At 34.8% G+C, this 17,038-nt stretch overlaps 1 protein-coding gene across 1 annotated transcript; it reads right to left on the bottom strand.

Moving 5' to 3' along the window:
- Window positions 1-2,949: 2,949 nt before the first annotated feature.
- On the bottom strand, window positions 2,950-13,526 carry LOC7489916 (uncharacterized). Its single transcript, XM_052450815.1, is given in 15 exon segments — window positions 2,950-3,498; window positions 3,584-3,964; window positions 4,065-4,306; window positions 4,405-4,502; window positions 4,772-4,896; window positions 5,693-5,820; window positions 6,540-6,694; window positions 7,293-7,398; window positions 7,934-8,168; window positions 10,133-10,233; window positions 10,319-10,436; window positions 10,524-10,538; window positions 11,518-11,656; window positions 12,096-12,191; window positions 13,088-13,526. Coding segments are annotated over 12 exon segments (1,782 nt in total). The 5' UTR covers window positions 11,612-11,656; window positions 12,096-12,191; window positions 13,088-13,526; the 3' UTR covers window positions 2,950-3,498; window positions 3,584-3,599.
- Window positions 13,527-17,038: the final 3,512 nt, after the last annotated feature.

Genomic DNA, 17,038 nt, shown 5'->3' with positions numbered 1-17,038 from the left:
ATTTAAAATAAAAAATTAATAAAAAATACAAAAATAAACGCATTATAATTCTAACAAGTACGAGCTCAGGTTGAAAGCTCATGTCATGAGATGCAGAGAACCATGCTTAAAAAATAAAATTAATAATTTTATACTTTAAATTTCAAAAATGAACATAAATAAGTAAAATATTGAAAGAAAAAGAAACGTGGCTAATCTTGTGACCATTAAAGGTTTAAGGCATCGTTTGAGAGTGTAATTGGACCATATTCTTTTTAAAATTTTATTTAAAAAAAACTTTAAAGTAATCTAATCTTGTGACCATTAAAGATTTAATGCATCGTTTGAGAGTGTAATTGGACCATATTCTTTTTAAAATTTTATTTAAAAAAAAACTTTAAAGTAATATTTTTTAGTATTTTTTATTATTTTCATGTGTTGATATAAAAATTATATATATATATGGGTTTTGCTTGTGTTACATGTTGATTTACCGAGTTGATTTAGTTTAATTGGATCAATTTTCAAGTTGATTTAGTGCAAGTTCTGAATTGATAAATAACTAGATTGACTTATCATGTTAGATTGAGTTTAATAATACTATAAAAAATATTATTTTGATGTATTTTTAAATAAAAAAATACTTTAAAAAATAACATCTACTACACACCCAATCATGCACTTATATCTAGTTTGTTTTTGCATTTTAAAAATATTTTTGAAAAAATAATTCTTTGCTTCAAATTAAATTTTTAATATTTTCAGATCGTTTTAATGTGCAAATATCAAAAATAAATTTTAAAAATTAAAAAATATTATTTTAATATATTTTTTTAAATATAAAATATTTTTTAAAAAAACTAATAACCTCCTAAAATATTCCAACCGTGCATTGGATGGATGTGGTGAAGGAGCACGAAAAGCAAATGTTAAAGTATAGAAGCACTTAGGACGGTCGACAGAGGGTTAAATTCCAACAAGACAACACGTCTGATGATTCGGTCATGTACTTGTTGTAGCCCTGGTCGCACTACAAACCGTACACTGTTAGGGCAAATTTTGATCTTCAGAAACCCCAAAAGCCATACCGTGTCATTTATCAAATCATGTCCTGTTCGCAAAAGGGCAGACTTCCACGGCTTCATGGGGGCCTCCTCCTCACCTTGTGGCTGTCTCTGGTCTTCCAGTTCTCACCGTCAGAAGCACAGTGCTCTTTACTTTTCCAGAACCAAAAAAAGTCTCAAGCATTGATCTCAAGCAACCAGACAATTGAAGACTTGGATTCACATTTGTATGTACCTCTCCTCCTCCTCCAACCAAAATATGTAATATAGGCTTTTACCTCGTAGCATTTCCAGGGTGTTCTAAGCTTCTATCATTTATGTATGTTATTCTTTTTAATTGTGAAGATTAAAATTTTTTTTCAATTCATAACCTGACCTATCAGAGTCGTAGCGAAAACGAGTTTTTATAGGGCAATTGTCACTACTTATGAATTCAAATCTAGTTGATTTATCCATGACCAGGATGAAGTTTGGGTGAAACTAAGTAGAGATATACTATTTGTTTTTGTATTTCAAAAACTTTTTTTTGTTAATTTTTTATATTTTTAAATTATTTTAATGTCAATGAATATTACTTTGAATTGTTATTGAATATTCTCGGAATGATTCTAAGTGACATTGGAGGATAGGGATGTGACTAAAATATGCAAGGAGACGAGCAAGCATTAAACATCTATGCCCCATATCTCGACCACTAAGGAAACATCCATGCTCGCCTCTTAGTTTTTCCATACTGTGACTCCATAGTTGACTGGTCACTCGAGAAGAGGAAAAACAAGCTTCAAACTTTTTTGTTTCTGAAACCCGAAGACGAAAAGAAGAATCAAGAAATTGCTCACAATCAATGAGTTTGGACTCGACCTGGTAAATAATGAAATCATCCAATTGAAATCATAGAATTGAGGATAAATTATTATACCAATTATATGGTGACCCTTTTGTGTTTGTTAATGGATCCCACCCAAAACATAGGTGGTCACCTCATTTGAAGGTTGATTCGGGAAAAGATCTAGATCATTAAATTATGTTTTTATTAAAATAATATAGTTTCATTTCTTTTTTAAAAATTAAAAAAAATTGATATTAACTTATCAGAATTTTAAACGAGTCGAGTTAACTGAATTTTACTGTATTAATATTTTTTCTAGTTTAACTAGAAATTCAACTCGGGTAATACTTTTGATCTCATATTTTTCTTTTTTTCTTTCTAACCAAATCTTGAACAAATAAACACCCGGGCCATATAGGTTAAACCAGCAAACCCTAATCCATCCTAAACTACCCTTCCACAAGACAATACAAACAACGAAGTTAACAGAACAGAACAGCTAGTTGAAAGTAAGGGATATAAAAAACATGGCAGTTGTCGTCTTTTAGATAGTCATGTGAACCACCTGAACTGATCAATGTTATTTAGACTAAAACAGCTGAAAGATGAGCTTTAAAAGCATAGCAATGTCAAGGAGGCTCTACATCTCATTATGATCTTCAATCTTTCAGAACTGACAACATTTGAATCATTGTCTCAATTAATTTGAGATTTGTCCAAAAGCAATTAATGGCGTGATGTTTCCATGAATATCTTAATGGACATGACAAGGATCCAGAGACACAATATCAACTCCAAAGCATCAGTAAAACAGATCCCTTACATTACTAGTTACAACGTAAGACATGCACCAGAGCTTCGTATGTGGTGGGGTGCATGCATCAATGAATACATACATGATGCAACCTATTTCTATTGCACATGGAAACAGCGAAAGAGTAAAGAAACAAAGAGAGATGTGGAGAGCGCAGCTGGAATTGTTATCTAGTGACAATCTTGCACTGCAGAACACTTTTTTCCTAGCAATGATGCTATGCGAAGTATGAACAACCAAATTTTACAAGAACTTCAGACAAATTGATGAGAGAGATAGTTTTTCATTGTCAGAACAAGCCATCAAAGTTTCAAGACACCACTTAGCACTTGTCCATCTATATTTAACAGCTTTTACAATTTTCTTGTTTTAAATCATTTGTAGAGTGGCTACAATGTCAACAGTTTGAGTTTTGGAAGTTCGAATGTCAAACATCTTCTGTACAATTTAACTGTGGGGATGCTCCGCTAGCAAAGAATGGTTGGAGATTGTTATACGTTTACAGTTTTCTGTTGAATGACTGCAGCTTGATCATGAAAATTGGAATGATGAGCAACCTCTGCTGTAAAATTTAAACATGCTACTGCTCCTATCCTTTTCCAAGTCTGGGGTCTGCTTCATGCAGACTCACTTGTAGATCTTGGTTATATCTTTCTTTCCTTTAGTCTTACTCCACTAGATATCAGACATGCAGCTCCAAGCCAGAATGGCAGAAGAAAAAATGAATGCATGTAACTCACACGATTTGAGATACGTCAAGCAGGCCTTTGTCATTTTGAGATTCCAACACCTTTCTCATGGCGTTGTGACATCTGAAAGGTATTGATTTTGTCAAGAACACATACTTCAATCTTTTCAGGCAAAAAGATTTGAGAAAGAAAGATCCAGTGGGCATACCTCCAAGGCAGATGATCTAAGAACATATTTGGTGAAACAACAATATCTTTAAAGATTTCTCTGTTGCTAAATAAGCATTATAATTCCGTACACTCTCTTGAACGCTCCAGCCTTTCCAGAAGGGCATACTGACATGCCTTTGTTGTGGTACCATATGAATCACAAGGCCTGGTAGAAACATCTCTACATCATCACCAGCTGACTCATTTTCAGCCCTGGGGACAGTTTCCAAAAATTGTGATACAGGATCATCTAATGAATTCATGACAGCAGTCTTGTCATAAAATGGATTTTCAAAATTGTCGTCATCTGTATCACCGCCACTATTGGTCCTGTCTAATTCATTCCAGAGAGAATAACTATGATCCGCCTTTTTGCTTCCTGCAGCAAGAAAATCATTTAGTAGAACATCCTATTCAATATCTACATAAAAAAAATGCGCACATAGTTCATTATGACAAGCTAGATAATCAATACTAACCCACATAGTCTTTGTGATCCAGTTCTTCTACTGTGGTGGCTGCAGAATGTAGCTCTGATGGATCAACTACCTCAATCCTCCCTCTTTGATTCATGCTCACAAAGAGGAATTGACGAGCAAGCCTACAAATCAAGGCTTTATCAGCTTTGGAATCTTGTGCAAGTGCCACAATTGCAGCAGCGCGGAGCCGTAGGAGTGATCCAACTGAAAGCCGTGTAGAAAATTCATTGTTGTGTACAATGCTGCAGAAAGGTCAAAACTTACTACAGAAACATTTGAAGGAAGAAAAATGGTGAAAATTTGTGTCGAAGCTTCAAATGGCAGGGGGGGGATTAATTACCTTGTAACAAATTCTGAACATGCTTCTGCTATGACCAAATCCACACATGTAAGGGGTCCATATGCATAGACATGTAACGTTGGGTACAGTTTATATAGCTGGTACACAGAAAAATGATACAAGTGAACAAATAAATTAGTTTTTCTTAAGAAAACAAAATATTTCTCCAAGTGATCAAAACAACTTGGGATTGGGAGAGGGTGTGGAGAGGGTGTGGAACTGCAACCATGTGTCCTTGCATGTTTTAGAAGAGGATCACCAACGCACAAACCTCAACATTTAGAAGATAATCAAATTGCTTCAAGTATACACACACAACTTGAAGCATAGAAGGTAATCAAGTTTTCCTTCGAGTAGGAAAATGTACCCTCAGTCCTAGCAAAGCAGCAATCGCACCTCCTAGGGAATGGCCAACTATGCGCAAACTATATCCATCGCATTCACATCCAGCTCCCAGCAATGAGGAAAGCAAGCCAGAGCTGTTTTCTGATTCTGTATCTCCATATAAATTGCAAATATATTAAACATGCATACATTACCAAGGGGAAGAAGTGCAGTAGTTCATGATTTAACTGGCATTTCGTAGTTTTCTGTTTTAGGTGAATGAAAAATATAATAAGCACAGAAAGGAATTACTAAAGCTAAAAAGAGAACAAGAGACCCTCAAGAAAAAAAGAAAAGAAAAGAGTCGTTGTCATGATAAAGAAGCCCACTCCTGCTGAATATCAGCTATGGAAACCCCCACAAAAGCACCTGAAGCATGAAACTATGAAAAGCACAAGGATTAAGAAAGCCTATCCATAACAATTGTCCCGAGATGCACTGGTCCTTAAACATTCCACATCATAAGCCTGCATTAGATGGCACAGACCCATTCTTTAAATCTTTTAACATTCACTATACATGTATAGACAGATAAGGTCATTGCACATCTATTTTAATCGATACTCATGCAGAATCAAGGCATAAATGAGTAACAAAAGGGGGGGGAAATCAACCAATGCCACACAGTTTAGTATTATCAAAGAAATTAATAAGACATTCCTCACATAACTCTACGAAATATCAAGTGCTTAAGCCAAATCAACTCTACGAGAACCCAATGTTCTTGGATTGTGAGCAACACCAATGTTCTTATCCATGCAAAAGCTTCAGACATGGGTACTTCTACAAAATTGAAGGGTCATGCTAATATAACAAAGAACAAAAGATCCATGAATGTGCAATATGATTTGTTTCCAAGATAATTTGGTCGAAAGGTAATGAAGCAAAAAGAAATACTGATTACCATTATCTGCAAGATCTCCTTCAATTTGAATATAAAGATCACGTGCAGCCTCAACTATGCCAGAGTGCCCATAGTGTGGGAAAGATGATTCCACTCTTCGCTTCACATCAGGTTGAATATGGCTGCTACTGTGAGGAAGAAAGTTTTGGACCAGAAGCAATTTGTTCAGTTGAGCACAAAAGCCATAATAAAAATGAAGGCATCAATTCAATTAACAATTTTCAACCAAACAATTAAGGGAAGACTGCTAGGAGGAGATGGAGTCGCCCTGTATTAGACAAAGTCCAAGAAGCAAAGCTGCCGATAGGTAATGTTACACAACAATGCAAAAACTTTAAGTTCCAGCGGTGCACTTATAATATACAGAAGCTTAGGATTTAAAAAGGGTTTGGGAGAGAAGACACAGAAGCATCTCTGACAATGGTATACCAGATTTTAGTTAAGCTCTAGAAGGGGATGGGATGATTCTTGGCTCTACTTGTATTGAACAACTTCTAATCAAAAGTCAAACAAACAAAATGCCAAGCTCTATTACTTACCACAATAGTGGTTGTAGTCAATTTTGGTATCTGTCCTCAGTGTAGTCATTAGTTTGAATAAATCATCATAATGAATTCTGTTTCTTTCATGAATAATAATGATTTAAAACTCCAGAATATTTTATTGAATCGAAGATGCATGAATTTACTAATTCTTTTAGCAGAAATTTCGTAAATAACCAGCAACTCTTTCTGGAAGTGAAGTTCATGCTTTCTTAACAATTATCACAGAGGCATACATGCTTGTGTGTGTGTGTGTGTGTGTGTGGCGAGTGAGATAGAGAAAGAGAGAGCGAGAGAGTACATGCTTTATCAATCCATCTAAGTCGTCTCTAGAAAGGAGGCATTCCCTGCCCAAACCATCTGTTATGAGGTCTTCAGGGGTCTCAGTTCCTCGGACAGAGATCACTACAGATCTTAGATGATGTAGAACCACAACAAAGTATGCAGCTTCACATTTTTCCTGAATCAAAAAAGAGGGCATGAAGTTATAACATTCTGCAGGAAACGGATATTTAGTATTCTTAAATGTGCAAACTTGTGGAGATTGTCATCTATTCATATATTGAGAACTTCAGAATGAATATGAAACACTTCAGTCTTTACTAGATTCAATTATTATGGCAGCTGGGGCAGTAGAAAAATATAAATAATTTTTAAAATATATCTTTAAGAAAAAAACTCGAGATTTAGGATTTATTTTTATAGAAAATTGTTCTTTATTTTTTCTATTAAAATCTTACCTACCGGAGTACATTTTATATATGGAAAATAAAAACTAAATTGAGTGTATTATTATTCTAAGATTTTTTGAACAATTTTCCTACATATATCTGTCACTCTGTTACAACATTAAAATTCATTTGCATAGCACTTGAAAAAGAAAAGAAAAAGGTGTTGGAATATGAGATTTCTGGGAAGTTGGATTCCAAGAACAAATGCTTGGCATCTAACTTTCCTATCTAATTTGGAGAAACAAACACAATCCAAAATAACAAACCATGTCCAAACAGTTTTTTTACTGCAGTTAGGATAAGAAAATACCAGGACATGAATTTCACCTGACAAACACGACCATGTCGAAGAGCTTCAGAGGGTAAATTAACATATTTTAAAAAAGCTGCTGCATGACCCCGCCACCAGTTATCTCCAGAGAGTGAGGGCCATCTGAGAGACGAAAAGGCATTCATGCATGATCAATCTACGAATGGGAAAATCTCTTGCTCTCGTTCGTAAGATGGCATATAGTGTAATTTGCATAAGGGCACATAAGTATTACGTGCCCTAGGCCTAAAACCAGAATTCATAACATGCTAGGCTATAATTCCAAGGTTCGAGTGAGGTATGAGTTGCTTTTCATACAACAGGTTCAGTCCTCATTCTATCTCACACATACGATTGGGAGCATGGAAAGGAGTAATCCTTTCGTTCAAGCCTAGGTTTCTTTAAGGGAAACAAGGTGGAGTATTATTCCTTTATTTGAAGCCCAGGTTTCTTCGAGGGAAACAACAAGAAAACCTCCTATGGTGTTAGAAGTCACGTGACTTCTCTCTCACAAACAAAACCCTAGCATGCAGACCAATGTTTTGATCAGTAAAGCATTAAAAAAAATCAAGATCCTTTAATTCCCATTAACATATTGAACATGTATGCCATATTAATATACATGTGCATTAAGCGAGATACCCAGTGAATAAATGACCTGTTACGAGTCCATGGAGTCAAAATCCCTTGCCTGTAGAGCCATGCACAAGGAAAAAATATAGTATGTCTTCCAAAATCAAGCAACGGGCCCTGAAAAATATAGCAGCTTTACAAGTACAGTATATGCAGCTTCAGCAAATTGATGGAAAGAAAAAGCCTCCCGAATCTTTTCTCTGCTACCATTTCATCATGAGATTTAGGTGATTCACTATGCCTTTGCAACAAAGCTAGACCTGCAGAAATAGTAGGGGTGAGCAGAAAAACCGAAAAATTAATTAAACCGAGAAAACTAGAAAAAAAATAACCGAAAAAACCGAACCATGAAAAAAATCCGATTAAACCGATTAGAATTTTGAAAAACCCGACTGGTTCGGTTCGGTTTCAGTTTTATAAGCCTGAAACTGAAAAAACCGAACCAAACCCAAACCGAAAAAAACCAAGCCAAACCGGAAAAAAACCGAGCCAAACCAGTTTGAACCGGTTTTTGTTCTAAAAAACCGAATCGAACCAAAACTGGTTGGTTTAAACCGGTTTCGGTTTTTTTTTTTTAAAAAAATTCAGTTAGGATGTTTTTTTTAAACCAAACCGAAAATGATCACCCCTAGAAAATAGGTACCTCATTTAAGGTATACATGAAAAAGGCTATACTAGAGAACAAAGAAAACAATAGACGGAGACTTCCGAGTTTAGGCGACAGTCTACACCGAAGAACTGAGTTGTCTTTTTCATGTAATGAATTGTGGATGAACAAGTTAAAAGATAGCAGCAGCAGCAGTAAATGGAGAATCTAAACAGCTGTGGGGCTCATTAATGGCACATACATGATATGGAATTCACTTTCTCATTATCTCAATAATCAAACCCAGACAGACATAGGTCCTCGAGAAACAAGTACACTCTACTTTCCCAACAAACAAATGGTTGACTTATCGGGCCCAGCATGTAGATCAGGAAAAAACCAAATCAACTTACCAAGAGTACAGCAAAACTAAATCCATCAAGGACACCTATCAGTACGAGTAATGCCAATCTTACAAAACAAACCACAAACACACTTGCAAATGATTATTTAAGAAGTGTGCTCATGCATCAATCCATAGGCTATTACGAACACAGAGATGTCATAGGTTCCATAACATGGCAGTTACAAGGTAGTGTGGGAAGCCTCATTGGACGCCACGTTTGTTTGTAAAATTTCAGTGTGCGAAGCATCTTCCATTCAACATGTAAACCAATATCAGGTCCCTTATAACACTGATGTGGAAACAACCATTCAACACCCCTTCTCAAGTGAATGCCCCTTGCACAAACAAGTCGGGTCTTCTTCACATGATTGATTATGAATGTGATGAAGGAATGGATATAATCAGCTCTGATGCCCTTTAAACTAAGAAGTTTGTGAAAATCAGAAATAGTAAAGATGAAAAGACTATTCAGAATTTGAAGAACATGTGAGTGGGAATGCGTGTGGTGCGTGTCTGCAATTAAAAACATGCATCTTCTGATAAAGATTGTTTTAGAATCTCTGCAACAGTGACTCTGCTGTATCCTATTTAGATGTCCAATGAGTTGAGACTGTATAACAACTAGTCCCATTAACGCTTTAAAGAGACCAATATCTCTTTTCTTTTCTGTTGATTACACTCTCTTTCATAATTTTAATACTCTCTTCCAAAACATCATTGAACTAAATGCAATGTAGAAATCCAGTATGATGGGAGAAGGCTCCAGTCCAATATCATTTCTAATACCCCAATTACAGAGTGAGATTTTCTAGTTTATGACTAAAAAAAGTCAAAGTTTGGCAATAAAATGATTTTTAGGAACAAACAAATGAATCAAGACTTTAGGTCTGGTAGAGAAAACCTTGAGCTTGAACATAATTGGCAAGAGAAAAACTTCAGTACTCCAAGAGTATTGACCACTCAGTACAACTTCCATTGAAATTTAGCCATATGGACAAATTGCCAATTTACTGACAACACCTTTCTTTTATCTGTTCTCTATTTCCTAAATCTCTTAAGTGGAGCTTTAGTTTCATATATATGGCTTAATTTCCATCGTATAGTATAGTACTGGTGGGTACTCCTGGAGTAAACTTTATGGCATTACCTAACAGATCTTCATATTATGATAGAGATTATAGAATACCAACAACTCAATAAGCAACATGCAACTGCATGAGGTGAAAACAAACCTGCTAGAAGTTCCAAATGCCCAGTGCCTGATGCACGATAGGCAACAAGATCACCCAACAATCGTGCTACTGAGTAAACTTCATCTTCCTTAGGCGCCCCCCTAGAGGAATTGGATAAAGAAGTTGACTGTCAGATAGTTGAAAAAAATTCAATATCAGAGGTTAATCCAATGCAGAGAAGCATACATGTATTTGACACGCCCCAGGCAGCACAAAGCCTCACGAATTCCATGGTCAAACACCTCCTGATAGTGTGCCTTCCATGCATCATCTTGGGTTTCATAAAAAGACCTCCATCTTAGGACTGCAGGTCCCACAAAACAATGCATTAGTGGAACAGAACAAACTGTGATAACAAATGGAATGAGTAGTTTTGTCTTCCACTTGTTACCATTTGAAGCTGTCCCTGCATTAGAAACATTTTTCAAAAGAACTCAAATTTTTGCAGGAGAAGAGACATGCACTCTAGCATCTGCTAGGCTAAACCCTTGAATCTGAGAGAAAACTCAGGAGCCAAAGTTTGTTCATCAAAAAGGCTAATGGAAAACAAATTCATAGGTGCATTATAGCCGATATTCCCTAACTAAATGGAAACAGAATCCAAGTTAAATAGAAACTTTCAATGATGATAAATTGAAATAAACATGGAATGCCATAAACAAAAAATATTCAGCGTAATAACACAACTCCAAAATTAGTAAAGCTAAATGGTAACTGATTGTGAGACCAAATCATTGCCTCTTCACATGATCAAATCCTATATAATCTGCCACCTAGGTCCACCAAAAATCTCAACAAAGGCTCAAAATGCTGCAATTATCAGCTGTGGAACTCCATTGCAAGGTAGCAAAACGCTCTATAGCTAGTTTATGCTCTGAAAAAGTGCAGATAAGAAGAATTACCTTCAAGTTTGGAGAGAATGGTGCAGGGGGGTCTTCATAATTTCTTGCTACATTTAATGATTCATTCCCCAATTTCTTAGCCAAACTAACATGAACTCCAAACAATTTCCTTGATTTTTTTTATTACTTTGACTTTAAGCCTTAGAATTCAAGTGGAGGCTGATCTTGATAACTTCAATCTAATTATCAGCCAATCTCCTTTTGGAGGGCCTGATCCGGTAATCTCTGCTCCACTCTAGATTCTATTTCCCATCTTGAGTTTCAATAAAAATCAGATTTTCAACACCTTCTACAGCAGATACTTGAGCCAACAAATGTAGATTCAGAATTGTAGAAGTTTACAATGATTGAGCTAACATTTAACAGATGGAAGTAAAGTGATGGTAATGATGAAATAGCTCAGAAACAAGCATTGCTACTGATATTGTTCACAAAAAAATAATAAACACTATAAGAACATATAAACAAACTAACTCTTTTTACCTGTGAGACATTTACTTGATGTTCCATCATGAGACATAAATTCAGCCACACTAAACACAAGGTAAATTGCAGTCGCAGTTTGCAGTAGAGTCATTGCCAACGCAAACCGACTCTACCAAAGCCATGTTTTGTACCTCTGCTGTCCAGTGAGAAATATTTTTTTATTAAATTGAGTTACAAAGCAAAGCAGACTGGCGAAGTATAATTCAGTAAGTTTGTAAGGTCAAAATAAAATGTTCAAGCACATTCCCTACTTAAATTTTGCATCACACGAATGTTCACCAATACTTGAACCTAGCTGAAGAAATATGCTTTGAACAATTTACAAAGAAACCAAAATTTACTACTCAAATCCCCTTTTGCTCGATCCTTAAATCATTTCATTGTTTCTGTTCATTAAAAAGAAAACTATCTTTCTCCCAGCAATCACCTCACAAACAAATTCTCTGAAGATCATAGGAGAACCCCTTATTCAAGAAAGTTACAGAAAGGATGACCTGGACAGCACAAACACTAAAAGGCCTATCACATGCGCTCCATGTAACAAAAATCTGAAGGAAAATATTCACTATTCTCACCACTCTTAAAACACTCAACATGCACATCAAGAATAAAAAACTTGTACAGTCTTCTCATCCATTATAAGCAGTGGTGTTTGTCCAACTAAGAACCACCTACGAAACAAAAGTCCAAAACTTTAGGTATCTGGGCCTTCAAAATATAGTTAATAAAAAATTAAAGAAATAAGAAGAATGAACAAGACATTTAAAAAATGGAATGCAATAAAAGATATCCAAACCCTCCAATCTACAGTACAAGCTAAGAATCAAGGATGTGGGGGTAAGAGTAGAGATTTCCATTATCTTATTTTCTTTAAATTCCAAAAATACAAAATGGAGTTCTCAAGAAACACCATCGATCTCCATCCAATACATAGAAACTGGGAATTTACTCAGTTATAGAGATAGGAAAGTCCCCTCCACAAAAATCCTCCAAAAGTGAACACCAAAACTATCCATAAAATTTTCTAAAGAAGAAAAAGGGGGTTGCCCTGTGTGATGATACAAGTAACATAGGCTCCAGCACACAGAATCTTAAACCATTTTGCTGAGAACCATGGTGAGTCCAAATCATCTTAAGCCAAAGGGAACGTGGCTCTCAGGAAAAACTCTACAGCTACTTTCCCACTAAAGCAATGTTTCTAAAAAGAAACTCCTTAGTGATCCAATCACGGGCAGTACCTCATGTCACCAGATTAACTCTAGTCTTCTCTGATTTAACTCTGACAAAGAGGAGAAAGACAAGCCTATGATTGATATTTCACATTTTTTTAGTAACTTAACATGTATCCTTGCCATCCGGCTCTTAAACATACTAATCCTCTATATAAAAAATTAGCCAAAAACAAAAGTGAGAAAGACAAGCCATTTCTAAAAACCATCCTCTAAAACCAATAAGACATAACACATTCCGAAACCCATTGAAACCATTCTCAGCTGAAATGAGCTCGAACAACAAGAAACAACAAACCCCTTTTAAAAAAGAAAGAAAGGAGAGAGCAGATAGATACCCGTCTTCGAAGAAGATTAATGGACTTAACAACAGAAGTATCAGGAGGAGAATCAAGAATGGTAATGGCAGTAGCCTTTTGGGCAATCCCAGAGTTAAACATAGCAAAAATTTTGAAAGCAGCAGCCAAAGACACCATAACAACAGAAATAGTTATTCTGTCAACGTCACAACCAGGAAATACAGGAAACAAAAGCACCCCACCAACAATCACCACCGCTAGGTTTGATAAACCCAATATTATTGTGCTTATTCTCAGACTGTCCACCATTGAAGAACCCCACGTTGCCATTACATTTTCAGGCTCGCTCGCCCCTCTTAACCTTTCAAATCAAAGGCTAAGGAGAATTTTGACTTTTTTTTCTTTGTTTTGTGGCTTTGGGATTCACTAACGAGACAGGCACCCACCCGCCTGAGGCATGGAGGGAGACAGTTAAATTGGTTTTTTTTTTTTCATGTTATTTTTTTAAGGTGTGGAGGCCATGACACTTCACAACATGTTCGTTAATAATCGGTAATACCAAATCTTGTCTTATTTTTTAAAACAATATAAAAAATGTATTTTAAATAATTAATAAATTAAAAGGATGAGTTTAAGATTAAGTTATTAAACTTGTCATGGTCTAGCAAGTCAATTTATTAATATATTAATTTAAAATATAGTTAAAGTTGGTTTTTTTAATTAAAATAGAAGTTAACTTTTTCAAATTCGAGTAAAATAATAAATTAATTTGTGATTTAATTAACTGAATTAAATTAATTCTAAAAATATTTTAAAAAATTTCTTGAAATACATTATTTTAGTTTTTATTTTTATTTTATTTAAAACAATATTATTTTAAAGATAATTTCAACTCATAACACTTTAATTCATATCTCATAATTATGATATGACACAATTAGAAAAACATGCAGGTCAAGTTGCTTGTTGACATCAATTATGGTAGAGATATATTTTATCCTTATTTTAATTGTTTATGTTTTGTTTTTGGTATTTCTTCTTATCACTTTTGATTTTTATTAAATAAATAACATACAACAAAATGTTAGCTTTTTTTTTGGTTGAAATTAAAGATATTAATAAGAAAAGTAAGATTTATACTAACAAATTAATTTGTTTCAATAAAATTTAAATTATTACTCTTTTTATAAATAAATTAGTTCAATGTAATTAAGTGAAATAAATTTAAGGACTTCCAATGACACAATATCAAATATTTTAATTTGTGTATATTTTTAGTTTCACAACTTGATATCTAGTTAACCGTTAACAATTCTTTTAAAATTTAGTTGTACATACGATTCTCAATTTATTTTATTTAAAATACATGTTAAATTTTAAATTTACAATTAATATTTTTCTTATTATTAGAAAACAAGTTAATGATGCCTGTTTGTTCTTTTTTGACAATGTAAAAAAACATTTTTCTCCGACAATATACTCCAAGACGGTTGGTTAAATTATAATATTTATATTATAATTTATAAAAACTAAATAGCAAGGATACTGTAGCTCCAGAAATAAAAGGCACTATTCATATCATTGCATCGCTATGGTGACATGAAGATATTATCTTCGATCTCTTGTGTTCTTCTTTCGTTATATTTTGGTATTTTATTATTCTATTTTTCGGTTTCAATATTTAATTTTTATCACCTTTAAATCCTTGTGTTTTCAGAGAGAAAAGAGAAACTTAGTAGAAATGATGACGAGAGAGATAATATTATGGTTAGCCACATTCCACTAAAGAAAATGGATAAAAGAGTTTAATGATAATGGTTTTCCCCATCAACCATGCAAGAAAAAAATAGATCGGGGTCCATAAAGTTTTCTTAGATTCAGTGTGATATTCGGTTTTTGGAGTGTTTTTATGTTGTTTCTAGGTTTGAAAAAATAAGAACAAAAGAAATGATATAAATGTTAAAATAACTAAGAACAAACACAAAAAGGAGGCTAGAATTCTCAATAATCTGTTTATTATGAGTGCTAAGACTTAACCTAAATACAAATAAAGTATATATAGGTAAAACTTAAAGTATTATTCTACCCTTAATAAATAAGACTACATAAATATTATTTAACATCTCCCCTCAAACTCACGATGTGACAGCTACAAGCATCGAGAGTTTGCCAACCAGAAAACAAAAACGAGAGATGGAATGCGTCTTGGTAAAGAAATCTGCAATCTGCAAGGAAGAAGGAACAAAAGGCAAAGCAATGGTGCCATGCTTGAGATGATGACGAGTAAGATGACAATTGATCTCAATGTGCTTAGTTCGCTCATGAAAAACTGAGTTGTGAGCAATCTGAATAGAAATCTGGTTGTTACAATACATAGGAGTAGAATGAGAAAAGAAAACTCTCATATCAACAAGTAACCAACGTAACTAAACAATCTCTTTGGTAGTAGATGTCATGGCACGATATTCTGCTTCGGTGGATGATTGAGAAACAATAGATTGTTTCTTGCTCTTTCAAGAAATAAGAGAATCACCTAAAAAGATACAGAACCCGGTAACAGACTTGCGATCTGTGGGATCACTACCATGATCAGCATCAGAGTATGCACGCAACTCCAAGGAAAAGGTGGATGAAAGTAAAAGACTCTGAAAAACTGTACTCCGAAGATGTCACAAAATATGAAGAACAGCTACCCAGTGAACAGTAGTAGGAGAAGCAACAAATTGACTAACAACATGAACAACATATGCAATATCTGAACGAGTAATGGTGAGATATACCAAACTCCCAACAATAGTGCGATATAAAGTAGGATCTATCAAAAGTAAACCATCAAAAGAAAAGTACCTTGCGTTAACCTCAATAGGAGTATCTACAGTCTTGTTATCAATAAGTCTAGCCCGCTCAAAAATATCTGCAACATATTTCGACTGAGAAAGAAGGTAACCTCTAGGTGAGTATGGTACCTCAATACCCAGGAAATATTGAAGATAACCCAAATCCTTCATTTCAAATCGTCTAGCCAACTCTGTCTTCAAAACTGAAATACCATCAATGTCATCACTAGTAATAATCATGTCATTAACATATAAAGACAGAATGATACGACCTGTATTAGTGCACTTAATAAAAAGAGCAGAATCATGATTGCTAGAAACAAATCCAAAAGACAAGATCACAATAAAGAATTTCTCAAACCAAGCACGGGGTGCTTGTTTGAGACCATATAATGCTTTCTTAAGCTTACAAACATATCCAGAGTTATGTGAAATACCAGGAGGGGGTGCCATATAAACTTCTTCTTGAAGATCTCCATTCAAGAAGGCATTTTTAACATCAAGCTGAGAAATATACCACTGACGAATCGAAGCTACGGCAATAAGAGTACGAATAGTAGTCATTTTTGCAACCGGGGCAAATGTCTCCTCATAGTACACACCATACTGTTGAGAGTATCCTTTTGCAACCTTTTGCAACCAGCCTAGTTTTGTATCGCTCAATAGACCCATCAGAATTAGTCTTGATCTTATACACCCAACGACAACCAACAACACTCTTACCAGGAGGTAGAGGAACCAGATCCCAAGTATCTGTCTTATGCAAAGCAGAAAGTTCCTCATCCATAGCTTGCTGCCAAAGCGGATCAAGAATTGCCTCTTTATAGGAAGAGAGCTCAAAGAGACAATGAATAGAAGCTAAAGGAAGTAAATGATGAAGAATAACAAGAATAAGCAAAATCTGGTAGTTTTGTGGACTTACGTGGAGGTGGATCCACAATCTCAGATGAAGTTTTAGGGGCTATAGATAAGAATGGAGCTTCAGGTGTGCCAGAGAGTAAGGTACCAGTACCTGCAGAGTTATGAGTACAAATTGATCGAACATGGGGAGATGTATCATTACCAGAATCCTCAGAAAAGGGATTTATACGAATAAGATCAGATTTAGTCAGGCTATGAGTAGTGGATGGAATAGAAAAAAAAAAGTATACGC

The sequence above is a fragment of the Populus trichocarpa genome, chromosome 2 (genome assembly GCF_000002775.5).
Source record: "Populus trichocarpa isolate Nisqually-1 chromosome 2, P.trichocarpa_v4.1, whole genome shotgun sequence".
Lineage (NCBI taxonomy): Eukaryota > Viridiplantae > Streptophyta > Magnoliopsida > Malpighiales > Salicaceae > Populus > Populus trichocarpa.
This window is presented reverse-complemented; position numbering and strand designations above follow the sequence as displayed.